We start from the raw sequence: 15706 nt of genomic DNA on the forward strand, positions 1-15706 counted from the left end.
AATGGGCACACCAGCACTGCTAATCATGGGGCCATATGCTCAGGTCCTTCTCCTGTCATCCTATGGAGACACCTGAAGAGTGCATACACAGCATATGAGCATCAGGAACCATTAGGGTGAGGGACAACGAGAAGTAAGAGAGCAACAAAGGGAAGAATATAGAAATGTGCTCAACACACATTAGTTTACTTGCAAGTATGCCTGGGATTGGATGATGAAAACCAACAGTAAACTACATTTGATTCTGCCCTTAACATAATGCTCTGAGCTACCCATTCTGGGGAACAATTAAAATGCAGCTACAGAAATCACAATTCAACAAACCGATCACTCTTCATAAATCACATATTGAACAAATTTAAATACTTGTGAACACAAAACAATCTGCCACATATTTTTAAGTTGTCTCTGGGTCAAATCATTACCAGTTTCTGCCCTTGAGCAGGGAGGCTTGAGTAATCAGAATAGTTCATGCAATAAGATACTAACATATACAATGCAATTTTTCCTACAAGATTATAATTTCTAAAAATGTGGTTGAAAGAAACTTACTTCAATTTCCAATTCAAGGAAATTATAGTATACTTATGACTCTCACAAGAGGAATTAAATCATGATGACACTTAAATCTGTATATCCTGCTCTCTGCCCTCTCTATGAACCATAAACCCAGAAAAATAACTGCCTAACCCAATGCCTCGTTTCTAAAAATAAGCACAGAGATTTTCCTTCTAAAACTTTCCCCAATGTTTGAGCCCTTCAAGTTAAAACCTGTCACTATATCTTAATGTTCCAAGCCAGAATTCACTTCCAATGTGTCACCAAATTCTACTGATACCTATCAAATCTCTTTCAACACCTGTCTCCTCATTGGAATTCATATCTCCTCTGCTTCAGTTCAAGCACTGATCAATTTTTGCTTAGACTTAAGTGGCAGCCTTCTAATCTCTCTGAAATCTCCTTTCAGTCCTTTTCTTAAACTATCACTAGAGAAATCTTTATAAAACACAAATTATTCTAAGCATTCCAATAAAAATTCAAACAATTCATTATTTAAAAAATGTATTCCCTTACATAGAATATTTTAATGTATTATTTAAGAATTAAGATGAACTGATAGATGAATAAAAAGATGTAAAGGTAGATAAACATGTGATATAGCACATACCGCAAAGGTAAATTATAGTGGTGGACGTCTGAGTGTTCACCGTATAATTCCTTCAGATTTCTGCATGTTTGTAGTTTTTAAAATATTAGAGAAAAAATATATTTAATGAAATGACTTTTAATGTAGTATGGCTAATATTTACTATGGACTTCTTATGTGTCATACATTGTGCTAAGTAAGCACTCTGCAGTAGTCATCTCCATCGACATAAAGGAAAAATGTTTAATATTGTAAACATGTTTGTGGCTATCCAGAAATAAGAGGGAGTGGGAGGGAAAAGAAACCCTCATTTGTAGCGCTTAAAATTTCAGTGCTGTAATATTGTCACTATGGTAAAAACTAGGAAGAGGTGAGAATTAGAGGATCATTATATGGTATTTCCAACGTACAGATAAAATAAACAAAAATAACCCAAGAATAGAAATAATGGTGTAATATATTAAAATAACTAGGAGGTTTAAGTGCATGTTCCTTTGTTTAAAATATACTTGTAAATATATATAATTTATTTCAAAATAATCATTTTAAAACCAGCTGGCAAAATTCTTGTAAATTTAATGAATTCATTGTAAGCTTTAATACATGCCCAACTAGCTCAAAAATATCAAATTGGGCAGGATCAGTTATTGATTTTTATTTTATAGATGAAGAAGTGAAACATTAGATTAAATTATTTGTACATTAGTAAGGATTACAGCGAGATTTGAACCTAGACACTACTGGCTCTCAAACCTTAAAATAACCAATTTTACTGATTGGCTGCTTGATGAAATTATACTCATATTTTAGAGATGTTTTGTGCACTCATAGAGCCTAAAAGCACATCTATTATACAGCTTATTGGTTTAATTATTAACTTGCATGTCTACCTTCTAGCCTTTCTGGGCAGCTCAACACAGAAATGCATTCAGGCAGCCTCAGTTTGCATTTATGAGTTTACATTAGTGCCGGACACATAGCAAGTACTCAGTACTTGTGAGCTACTGTAATCATATTCTCTAGACTTTGAGTAGCTACAGAACAGAGTTTTCATCTTAGAATATCCAGTAATTTAGACAGAGTCTGGAATACAGGAGATACTCATGTAAAAGAAAAGTTGAAAATTGCAATACAAATGATAGTCTTGGTTTTTCTCATACAATAGCTGTTTGATATTGATCAAATCACTTCCCTATTGAGACTAAATGCCCAGAATGATGATTAATAAAGGAGTTGGACTTGATTAATTATAAACTACTTTCTTGCACTAAAACCATATGACTGACCTTGATGTTGTCAGTAAAGCGCATTGATACAATACTTTCAAAAAGTAGTTAAACAGTATTTGTCAAGAACTTTTCAGTTACATGGAAAAAAGGTACATTCACGATCTTCACGCAGCGTTTTCAATGGCCAATCGTGAGAGTTAGTTCAAACTTTCAGTGACATGAGAATGGTTATATACATTCAGATATATATGTATATATCCAACAGAATATTAAGCAGTCATTTAAAGTGATGGTGATAATGTCCTGTAGAAACACAGGAAATGGGTTTGCATGATGGCAATTACAATAAGCAGAATATAAAACTGTATATACTTTGTACTTCACAACTAAAATACTCTCAGGCACAGAGAAAAATAATAGTGCATTGATAAAAATGACAATAGTTTTGTAAACATTCTAAAATAATGAGTTTTTTTCTAAATTCTAGTTGTAACATTTGATGTATTATTTTAATATATACATAATTTATAAAAATAATTTGGGTACACAAACTCTGTGCAGTCTTTACAGAATATGGGACTTCCAGCAAGGGCCCTCCAAAGAAATCAAGCTTACGGATAGCTAGTTCACCCATGTCACATTTTCTCCACCTAAACAGAATGGAGTTGGCTGTTGTAGAAAGAAAACCCTAAATCAGTATCTGCCCCCTACCCCAAATAAAAGCACAACATCCAAACATGCATAATGCACACACATGCATGAAATGCAAAATTTGCTGGAGGAGAGAGATGGAGAATCAGGAAGGAGGGCTCTGGAACAATGAATCTGCTTTAATATTCTTCACTAATATAATTTTTAAGGTGGTATCTAAATTTTTAAAATTACTCTTAAAAGGAGAGTGTGTGCAGATATATATATATATATATGCATATGTGTGTATATTCCTTGTATTAGCAGAAGGTATTATAAGTTCATGTGTAACAAAAATATGATTTTCAGTAAATTTTGGGTAGGTTGAATAACAAGACAGAATATAGCAACTGCTTAAAATAATTTAACCAACAGGTAATAATACACTGTTTTCTGATTGCTTATTATGATTTTGTTGTAGTGAGGGACTATGTAGAAGTGGGAAATAATAACATAGCCAAAGAACGAAAGATGAGTTCTTTAAACTCAACTTCACTGAGATGGTTTGGCTGAGACAATTAAAATGGACATCACTCAATGATTTCTAGGCCATATCATATGTAGTGACAGCTGAATTTGCACAGATCTTGCTTAGGGTGATATAAACGGCATGAATTTCTGCCCTTTGAAGTTCATTTTTTACTGGGTTCACGAAGTCTACTATAAATTAGAAGACATGGGATTAGAATTCACTCATTTTCTCTTTCCTTGGAATATGTTTTTTTCCTTCTGCAGTTTACATTCAGGTTGGTGGAAAGGAAAGAGGATTGAAGAGTTATCCTCTGGTGATTATTAGCTATGATAAGGCCATATCTTGCAGGAAGACAATGAAGACCAGAAAGTGAGATCCTAAGCTGATGATTCCATGTAGGTATGAGTCAAATTAAATGATGAAAATAATGAGATTCATCCATATGTCATTTTTTTTCCATCAATAAATGGCACAGAATGACCAATACTCCCCCAAAATGCTAATTATACCTAGGATGGGTATGGATAAGTGAGACCAAAAAATAAATATGAAGCTGTCCTCCTCCCCCAACAACGTCTACCAAGAAAATATGACTGCATTTTATTTCTGTCAGAACCCAATTTAGAGATTTCTTTCGTATTTCAAAGCAAAGAAATCAAATTACAATTCAACAAAAGATATGAATTAGGAGTGAAAATTGAAGACAGAAGTAAATTCTCTAGGTAAAGAGAAAGAAAATCAAGAGCAAGTCTATACCTCATAGTGACCCCAATGGCACCATCAAAGAAAAGTCTCAAATCACAGGCTGGATCTCTTGAACCTGTCTTTGTGACTAACACATCTCTTACAGTTTGATGCCTGGATCTACATCTTTAAAATTCTATCTAGGTCATTGTCTTCATCATATCCTCCTGGTGTTATCATCATTTAAGATATTATAAATACACCATTTTACTTTTAAAGCCATTTCTACTTCCTGATATCAAATAAAAAACCTACGACTTGAGGGGAAAGAACATTTCACGAGGCTGATACTGTTATTCAAATCATTTCTACCTGAAGATTTATTGTAGTTATACAAAATTCAATAAAAACAAATGAAGCCAATAAAAAGAGTACTTAATGGTACAGTTAACAGACTCAGCATGTGGTACAGTACTATGAATAAATAAATACGGTGTCATTAACACTGGTTACCAACTGCTTTTTACCAAACAGTCAGTCAGATGACACAATTTTAAGCTGAAAATAACCCAACTCTATTAGTAAAGATAATTACATTGCTACTGATGATACCATTTATAAGGAAATGTGCCATGAATTGGAATGTATGACTAACTGTACAACCTACTCCTGAGGTAAACCCAAAAGGTACTGGGAAAGGCTATTTCATGTTTGTTCAACTTTCATGACTCTTATGCTGGGAACTCCTAACATAATAGACCATTAGCAGAATGTACAGGTGTTGATTACCTTATAAGTCAGTCTGTCTGTCTCTGTCTCTCAATTTCCATATAAATTTAGAATAACATTTTTATACTCCCATGAACCCCAGAAGTTTAAAAAAAACACAAACGACTTTGATGATTTAAATTAGAATATGAACTATATCTTTCATTTTAATACCTCCATCTGTCCATATAGATTTCCTACTTGTGAGTAGAAGGAAAAGAGGGAAGGCAAACCATCCTTATGGTGACTACTGCCTGGACATTGTTTCATGCATTATTTCACAAGTAAGGAATTATGGATAAGGCCATGGCTTTGTTCAATGGAAACATTAAACCAACTTTGTTTAGAAAAATTAATAGTGCTTGGGAAAAATTATTTTTGGTCAGAAATTATCTCTCTATTCTTTGGATTACTGTTATATTTTTATTGTATCATTTATTATATTTTTGTTATGTTTTTTATTATTATACTTTAAGTTCTAGGGTACATGTGCACAACGTGCAGGTTTGTTACATATGTATACTTGTGCCATGTTGGTGTGCTGTACCCATCAAGTCGTCAGCACCCATCAACTCATCATTTACATCAGGTATAACTCCCAATGTAATCCTTCCCCCCTCCCCCTCCCCATAATAGGCCCCCAGGTGTGATGTTCTCCTTCGCAAGTCCAAGTGATCTCATTGTTCAGTTCCCACCCATGAGTGAGAACATGCGGTGTTTGGTTTTCTGTTCTTGTGATAGTTTGCTGCTGAGAATGATGGTTTCCAGCTGCATCCATGTCCCTACAAAGGACACAAACTCATCCTTTTTTATGGCTGCATAGTATTCCATGGTGTATATGTGCCACATTTTCTTAATCCAGTCTGTCACTGATGGACATTTGGGTTGATTCCAAGTCTCTGCTATTGTGAATAGTACCGCAATGAACATATGTGTGCATGTGTCTTTATAGCAGCATGATTTATTATCCTTTGCGTATATACCCAGTAATGGGATGGCTGGGTCATATGGTACTTCAAGTTCTAGATCCTTGAGGAATCACCATACTGTTTTCCATAATGGTTGAACTAGTTTACAATCCCACCAACAGTGTAAAAGTGTTCCTATTTCTCCACATCCTCTCCAGCACCTGTTGTTTCCTGACTTTTTAATGATTGCCATTCTAACTGGTGTGAGATGGTATCTCATTGTGGTTTTGACTTGCATTTCTCTGATGGCCAGTGATGACAAGCATTTTTTTCATGTGTTTGTTGGCTGTATGCATCTCTTCTTTTGGGAAATGTCTGTTCATATCCTTTGCCCACTTTTTGATGGGGTTGTTTGTTTTTTTCTTGTAAATTTGTTTGAGTTCTTTGTAGGTTCTGGATATTAGCCCTTTGTCAGATGAGTAGATTGCAAAAATTTTCTCCCATTCTGTAGGTTGCCTGTTCACTCTGATGGTAGTTTCTTTTGCTGTGCAGAAGCTCTTTAGTTTAATGAGATCCCATTTGTCAATTTTGGCTTTTGCTGCTGTTGCTTTTGGTGTTTTAGACATGAAGTCTTTGCCCATGCCTATGTCCTGAATGGTATTACCTAGGTTTTCTTCTAGGGTTTTTATGTTATTAGGTCTAACATTTAAGTCTCTAATCCATCTTGAATTAATTTTCGTATAAGGAGTAAGGAAAGGATCCAGTTTCAGCTTTCTACTTATGGCTAGCCAATTTTCCTAGCACCATTTATTAAATAGGGAATCTTTTCCCCATTTCTTGTTTTTCTCAGGTTTGTCAAAGATCACTGCTCAGTGAAATAAAAGGGGACACAAACAAATGGAAGAACATACCATGCTCATGGATAGGAAGAATCAATATCGTGAAAACGGCCCTACTGCCCAAGGTAATTTATAGATTGAATGCCATCCCCATCAAGCTACCAATGAGTTTCTTCACAGAATTGGAAAAAACTGCTTTAAAGTTCACATGGAACCAAAAAAGACCCTGCATTGCCAAGGCAATCTTAAGTCAAAAGAACAAAGCTGGAGGCATCACGCTACCTGACTTCAAACTATACTACAAGGCTACAGTAACCAAAACAGCATGGTACTGGTACCAAAACAGAGATATAGACCAATGGAACAGAACAGAGTCCTCAGAAATAATACCACACATCTACAGCCATCTCATCTTTTGCTATGGTTATAACACTAGCCTGTCAATTCCTTAAGAGTAGGAATGTTGTCTTCTCAATGTTTTATCTTTGGCAGTCCTGTGTGTGGCAATGTGTACAACTTGGGCCCTCACTAAAATTTGTGAAATAATTAAACATCCCATCTGATATACAGTAGCTCTTGAAGTTATCTCCAATCTCTCATGATTTTCCCTTCCAATCTAATGTATTATACCATTTTTTCATGTGTATTAATATTGCACAATTCACATATTTGAAAAAGTAATTCAAACAATGAAGTTATTCACTTAACACATATCTTTAAAATCCCCTTATAAAAGTACCTTCCTGATTATTATGAATAATATTTTCTAGGAATTTATGGATTTCCTGTTTCTGATTTGAAATGGAAAAGATGCTATGGAGTAGACTACAACTATATTTATATATATGTAAGCATGTTTTCACGATCTCTCTGCTTCTAGTCCTTCCTTAACTTCCAGAGATGGGATGATCCTTTTACAAACAAATCTAGTAATGTCAGTCTGTATCATACAAACAACTAGGCAACAGGTGGATTATGTTATACTTAGCTGCAGCTCACCTGCCATCCTCAGTTCTACCACCAGCACAGAGTTAGCCAGTAATCCACCTGTCCATCTATTTTCAGAAACCCAAAAATATCACCAGTGTTTACTAGGAGGTAAAAACATGTAGTTTGCTCTCATTTTATTCATTTCACTTTGCATTTACTCTTTTTATAGATCTGGTCCCTAGTGACTCCTAGGAGCTTAAGTGCGAGACATTGGTTGTATAACTTTGAAGACCTATTAATTAACACAGTACTGTTAACAAAGAAAGAAGCCAACAGAAGTTCTTTTCTGAATAAATATTTTTCAAACAGAAATATTCTCTACAGAATCTAAAAACCAAAAATTAGGTTATTACTCACAAAAAAGAAATCAAAAATGGGATTTTATTCTTAGATTCCTAAGAAAATTGAAGAACTGCTTCCATTACTTTTCCTAGGGCTTTTTACCTTTAGTTTTTTTTATTTCAATAATAATAATAGCATTGCCTTTTAAATTTCTTGCTCATAAAAAATAAAAAGCCATATAAAGATCATATATAAGCAGTTCATACATTTCAAAAAAATTTAAAGCAAGCATTGATATAAGCCAACAATTTAAATCAAATAGTAAGTCATCCTTATATTGTGAAACCGAACCAATTCTTGGAAGAGTTGTTTATTTTGTTTTAACCTCTAGGCTGAGTGTTAACGGTTACTAGTCTTTGTGATTGATAACTATCTTAAACCACAGCAAAAATCAATATATGGTACCGTTTTGCTGATGGTGCTATAGACTAAAAGCTAAAATTTAACTTCTCACTTTGTGGTTTCTGATATATGCCTGAGTATTATTTTGTTTTGTTTTTCCTTCCATTTTGGATTTAGGACAAGAAAAAAATGCATTTTTAGTAAATGCTTACTTTTAAAATAAGACACTCTCCTTTTCACTGCTTCATATATCTAAATGCTTCATTGAAAATTGCCAAGAGCATTGAACTTCAATATAAGAGTAGAGAGTAGTTTTCCCAACTGCGTAAATGTATTATGTTCTGGACACTCTGAACTCTTGACCTTCCCTATGAGAGAGATGCTGCTAAAATGTCAGTTAATCATAAAGCAGTTCCACAATGGGTTACCCAGAAGCAGAAGGCAATTTAAAAGAGCAATTTTAACATGCAATTGCCAAAGCATGCAACACAGACAATTTCTGATGATGGCATATTTTATTTCCATTTAATAAGAGAAAGAGAAACAGTATTTGCCTAGCTTCTATACCAGATGGTATACCCAGAGGAAATAGACACACCGAAAAAAAGCAAGCATACTTTCTCTGATTGTTCATTGGAGTTTTTGAATTACTTCCCTTTTAAGACAGCTTCGCATTTATACCCTTTTAAAAATTTCTGAAGTGCCTGAAGAAACATTATGTGAACAATAGTATGGGTCAGGGTATAAAGTAACAGTGAAATAATCATATCTCTCAGGTTCCTAGAGAAGCATGAGGTAGGCCTCAGTGGCTTCAGCCTTCGGAGGCTGTAATTACCACCTCTCCTAAGTCAGAGACCCTGAAGCAACTAACTGCAGTTACCAAATGATTATAATGCACTTTGGAAGGAAAAAAAAAAAATAGCTTTGGTAACCAGACAGGATATTTTCAGAAAAGGATAAAATAATACACTTCTATACTTTAATTGTTTAAAGTATTGAAAACACAGCATATATTTGAGAGTTAAGCACTAATCAATTGGGCTTTCAATAAATTTGAAGTTGCAAAGATTAACCTATGTTTTCTCAGAGAATAAGTTAGCCACGCAGACTCCATTTTTTAAAATGTACATCTCTTCCAGATCTTATTTGTTGTGCTGTTATTTACTCATGCTATACTATTATAAGAGGGAGGAAATTACCTATGAATAAGAGGAATAAGTATTAAGGCCATTAAAGTCTGAGAAAAGGAGTTGAGGCCCATCTGTCTGATATTGGACAAGTCAATGTTTTGTTTTTGTTTCCTGGGTCTTAAATTTACCAACTAAAAAGTGAGAAAATAATATATCTAACTCACAGGATTGGTGTGAAAATAAAATATCATGATAGATTCAATTCATACGTTGATTCTACAGTAGCATTAATCAATACTTAGCCACAAAAAAATCTACATTTTCATTTGAAAATGTAAAATTTATTAATATAAATAAGGAAAACCTTTGTATTGACTTGCTGGAAAATTATGTATTGACAGATTTCCCTCAGATAAACACTTACTATTATCAGAAATAAAAGGTCAATGCCTCAAATACCTTAAAATGGAATTTTAAAAACAGTAAATTGTAAGTAATTTACTTATTGATTGGTACTTATTTTTAAAGCCACCTAGTCTAACATGCTGGGACTATTAAAATAGCTGCTTCAAAATAATAAACATTTATTCAGTCAGATGATATTAATGGCAAATTCTACAGCTGTAACATGGAATAGTCCCAGTCCTAATTAAAAAAGAATGGTTTATAAATCTAGTATTCAGTTCCTCTTATAGAACCAGTATTTAGGCATGCAGAATTTAACAGAATTAGATGGTAACTTCCTCCAAAGGTTATGTTTGGAGTCTCAGAGGTATTTCCCAAGATTACGAAACATTTAAAGTTTCTGCAATCTGTAGTAAACTTCAGTTAATATCATAGTTAACATAAACTGTGTTCTATTCGTTGATATGAGCTTCTGGGCTGAGGCCAATAGTGGTACTGGTAATTTCAAGTCTGGGGGACCCGAAAATTGGGGAAAGAGAAATGGATCTTAAAGAAGGGAAGTAGATGGACATACATCATAATGCTAACTATCATTGACTTTTTACTTAATTATATTATATACATCAATTATGTTCCATGTCTCCTTTTTATAGACTGTTTAAAAATTAATACAACATATACTTACATAAGCTTCTCTTTCTTTTCTAATAATAGAGCAAGATTAGTAGACATTCCTGATGAAATAGTAACCATGGTTCCTCTCAAATTTGCAGAAAAATCTAGTCTATAAGTACTTCCCTCCCCCAAAATCTTGCAGACATACCTTATGAGGACATTAATTAGCTATAGTAAACATGTGTGATAAAGACTCATTACATGTGAAAGATAGTTTTAGAAACAAACTTAATACCATTGGGAGTAAAACTACAAGTGACTGAGCCTGAAAGCATTTTATGTCACAAAGAATACACAAATTAAATGTTTCTCAGAAAAGGAATCAGATAAAAAGACTAGTATAATTCCAAAATATCAAGGCATTTATAAGTTAGAAAGCAGCTATGGGCCAGGCACGGTAGCTCACAGCTGTATTTCCAGCACTTTGGGAGGCCGAGGTGGGTGGATCACTGTAGATCAGGAGTTCGAGACCAGCCTGGCCAACATGGTGAAACCCATCCCTACAAAAATACAAAAATTAGTCAGGCATGGTAGCGCGTATCTGTAAACCCAGCTTCTCGGGAAGCTGAGAGAGGAGAATTGCTTCAATGCGGGAGGCAGAGGCTGCAGTGAGCCAAGATCGCGCCACTACACTCTAGCCTGGACAACAGAGTGAGACAAGAAAGCAGCTATGAGTGTAAGTTAATTATCCTCTATCGCCTCTCACATAGATAAGGCTATTCTCAGAATAAACTACTTCAAAGCACTTTATAGTAATATTTTTACTTAAACAGTCTAACGTCCACTCAGAACATAAGCATAGGGATAAATCAATATTCATTAACATGTTTTATCCACTTAACACGGTAAGCCAGTTATAAAACACATTATTTACATGCGATTGGCTTTAAAACACAACATTATTTACATGCAATCTCCATGGCTTTCACATCTGGAACCAATTTCAAATAATTCCTAAGTTAAACAAAAGTTACATTATATTAACAATACACTGTGTGGTAATGCTAATTTTTTAAAGATCTATTTTGACAAAAATAAAAAATAAAGCAGGTGAAATACTTAGAAGAAAGCAGTTTGGGCAAAGGTAGTCAAGAGGGAAACCAATGGAACACCAAATTGTCAACATTGTTACAATTTATATATACATTATAAATTTATATATATGTAGAAAAGTATAATTTTATTAGAAAACATATGTATGCAATATTTTTAGTAAAATTCACTCCATAATTCAATTTTGCATATTAGCATGGGATATTAATTTTGGAATAGAGAGTGAACTACTTTTTAGTTTCCAAATTGCTTCCTCTTTAAATGATTTCTCTGAGTAGTTGAGATTATGGAGTCAACTTGCCTCTCCCTTGGGAAGTTTACCTTCTATCATAGAAACAATTTGTCACATGACCTCAATTGAAAGGACATAGCCATACAGAATATTTGAAAAGCAAATTGTGAGATTTAGGCTGAGCCATGGAGATTTACCCAACATCTTCTATCTTAAGCTCCTTTTCAACCACCAGATAAATGTATACAGCAATCAGCAAATTATTGGACTCTCTATCATCTAAGTCTCAGGCTAACAGTTGAGAAGTTAAATTTCCTATTAGTGAATATCTTTCAGCAAGAGCTTTTGATATATAAGTATTATTCTGGATTAAAGAATTTTTATTCTTTAATACATCAGGTAACCGAATGGATTTTGCTTGGATTGTAGCTCAGTACCCCGGTGGGTAGCCCAACGATACTGTCAATGACAAACAGATGCTCAAGAAACAAAAGACAAAATACACACTACAACTAAAACTGTACTCAAGTAACTTAGATATTTAAACTCTTGGCTTTTAATTCATAGCTAACAATTCCTCCCATTATAACATGGTAAAGAACCAGGATGTGTGGTTATATATAATTTTTCATTTTTATTTTTTGTGTTTTCTCCATATGCGATTATTTTCACTACTCAGTTTTAGTCATGAGGAAGGCAATAGAAAGGCTTAAAATGTAAGGAAAATCTCTCTGTGTTCTGCAGCCGGGTGTCAAGCTCCCGAGGTTGTCCTCAACAACAGGACGTTCCGAAGAAAACAGTTATCTCACCGAGGCATCGTCCAGACTAACTTTTCTTTTCCATATTATAAGAAGTGGCCTTTACACTGACTATAACAAAATTACTGAGGGATAGAATTTCCACATGATAAAAAACGTATTCGGTATTTGCTTGAACTACATTGATCTTTTCTCCTAATAATACTTTCAATTACAGCTATCAGAGATTTTTGGACTGAATATGTAGCAGGCTCACCAAAATTACCATGCCAATAAAAGACTCTAGATTCATAATAATCATGGATTGATAATAGAGAAGCACTCCCATGTTCTCAAATCAGTCAAATTATGACATAATGAAGGTGATGATTTACCTAATTCATTGGAACTCTTACTAGTGTGACTATATCATATATCAAATAAGGAGAACCTTCAATACTGCATGTATTAATGTGTCTTATGCTAGATTCCTTCACAAGTTAGAAAGGCCTGCTACTCAGTCTTACCTGCGCATTTTGTTCTGGTGATTAGTGGAGGTCCTGGGAGCCCCGTTCCACCTTCACCAGGTCTTGTAAGTAGAACTCGGATCTCATATTCGGTATCTGGATCTAAATGCCATAATTTGTAAGTTGGAGCATTGACTGCATGGGTTTCTGTCCAGGATCCTGATGTCATTCGGTACTCTACTTCTTTTAGGATGATAGGACCATCGCCAATGATCGAATTGGCATTTAGTTGGATCAGCAAATATGTAGGCCCAACACCAAGCAGCTGAGGAGGAGCAATGGGTCTTGGTGGTTCTAGGAGAGATGAGTGTGCACTTCAATTAGTAAGATTTAAAATAATCACAGATATATTAATGTCTAATAAGGTTTAAATGCTTAATAGAACATTTATTAGAAATGCATACTAAATACTTAAAAGAAAACTAGAATGTGCATGATGTGACAGTTGTACTTTTATAGAACATATAAGTTTGCAGGTACATATGACCATTTTAACATATTTTTTCTTTTATTGAAAACACATTTTTTTTTTTCAGGAGATAAACTTGTAAAGGCACAATATACAAAGGAAATAAAAATAAAATATTTAGATATGGATAGCTCTAATTAGCTTCTAAGAGAGTAGAGTTGATCTTTCACAATTTATTTCATTCATGAACTATGACCAAGAGGTATTTTTCTGTTTGCTTTCCTTGCTACTTCTTCACAGTTTCTACAGATGAGTAAAGGAAGAAAGAATAGCATAACTGAACTCAGAAACTGATGCCGGGTGCTAACTTGTTTCCACAAACCTGCCTCACAGTATGACAAACTTAAATTTACACCTAGGCACAATCACAAATCACTAAACATCAGTGGCTTTTGGGAGCAGCATAAGATAAGGCAATTCACCAACTATTAAACTCAAATGTCAAAGGCACACTATAATTTAATTTTTGATATCTTAAGATATTTTGCTTGAAAGAAACTTTGGAAAACATTACTTCAATGTTTGGATTTATAGAAATTATGAATGACATATTAAGGCACGTTTTTTCTTTCATTAGAACAATGTCACTGAAATGAGACACTGAACTTTATGAGACACTGAACTTTATTGAGGACTCAACAGCTATAGCTCTGTTCGTATGGTCTTTCCAAAAGGAGTAATAAGTCAAGAAGTTCTCTGAATTCATGGAACACTTCTCACTTTTCTTGGGAAAGTCAAAAGACCTAAAGAAAGTGTCAATCTTAATAAAGTAGTAATTGCTCAAAAATTGATTTAAAAGTTTTTTTTTAAGAGTTGGAGCAAAACACATAAAGTAAAACTATTAAACACAATCACAAAATGCTCCCTCATCCCAATCCACTCCAGGTATGGGGTGGACTGAAGAAGGCACAAATAGAGGGAAGTCATGAGCACATAATCAATATCTTTCTAGTCGGATTTTTTATTTCAATGGCAACGCATTGCATGAAAAAAAAAATAATGCAAACAAGGCCTGTAGACAGGTTTAACCTTCGTATGCCAGTTTAAATGAAACAAGAATGTTCAGGTGCAGACCAGGATTTTCTTGTTAAACCTGACTGTATAAAAGTATAGTTTTCTAGCATAAAAGCCTCTGACTTACAAACAACCTTAAAATTAGGAATAAGATTACCTAGTCTGTACTGCTACACAGGCTAAAGTAATTTTCAAGAAGATTCTTTCAAAATTCATATGGACAAACATTAACTGAGTAGCTATTAATTGTTAGGCTGTCCTACACATTGGGTATCCATATAACATTGTAGGGGAGACATTGTAAAAAGAAATCAATGAATTCATTATTTTAAACTGAAATTTATATAGAAAAAAAGACTGCTAAATCACGAATGTGATATCAATACTTTTCTGTCCAAAATCACTTGAAGGACATAAGTTACTCCTCACAAGTACTCATAGCTCATTATGGCAATAACTTTTAAACTAATTATTGGTAGAACCACATGACCTTGGGATTCACTGTGCTCATGTTTAAAACAAAAACAAAACTAAGATCAAAGATGATAACATATGCTATATGAAGTGCAAACATTTATAATTTCTACAGAAAAGTGGTTAACACATGATTTATAAACTTTAACTACAACATCCATTCCTGATAGTTTGCAAATTGTTTAAACAATATGTAGTCAAAATTGCATAGCAGGTGAGGTCTTTCCATTTTCACAACTGAATTCAATGGAGAAGTTATTCACAAAAGAAAAAAGTTTCAATGAAATAAACAGTTTAGAATTTTCATTTATGAACTACAGAAAGAACTAGACATTTCATACCATGAAATTTTACCAGCTGCTCTAACAACTTTTATACTCAGAGTTTTAAAAAGTTTTCATAGACAGGGAGAAAGTTGATGTATTCTCAAACCCTAAACTAAAATGAAACTGAATCGAGAAATGAACATAATAGAAAAAAATGTAAATGTCTTCCGAGATTACCTAAATGCTGCACATATTTTAAGAAGCAGTCTGTATTTTGTGAATAAACTGAGTTGCCTCATATGTGCAATGTTTG

General features: G+C 33.9%; 1 protein-coding gene across 26 annotated transcripts in view; it reads right to left on the reverse strand.

Moving 5' to 3' along the window:
- Positions 1-15706, reverse strand: part of PTPRK (protein tyrosine phosphatase receptor type K) — a 565022-nt gene that overhangs the window by 208885 nt on the left and 340431 nt on the right. For all 26 annotated transcript variants that reach the window (XM_005551791.5, XM_074037021.1, XM_074037018.1 and 23 more), the window contains exon 7: positions 13171-13464. In XM_005551791.5, the coding sequence (XP_005551848.1) occupies positions 13171-13464 (294 nt within the window). The remainder of the gene's footprint in view (positions 1-13170; positions 13465-15706) is intronic.

The sequence above is a fragment of the Macaca fascicularis genome, chromosome 4 (assembly GCF_037993035.2).
Source record: "Macaca fascicularis isolate 582-1 chromosome 4, T2T-MFA8v1.1".
In the NCBI taxonomy this organism is placed as follows: domain Eukaryota; kingdom Metazoa; phylum Chordata; class Mammalia; order Primates; family Cercopithecidae; genus Macaca; species Macaca fascicularis.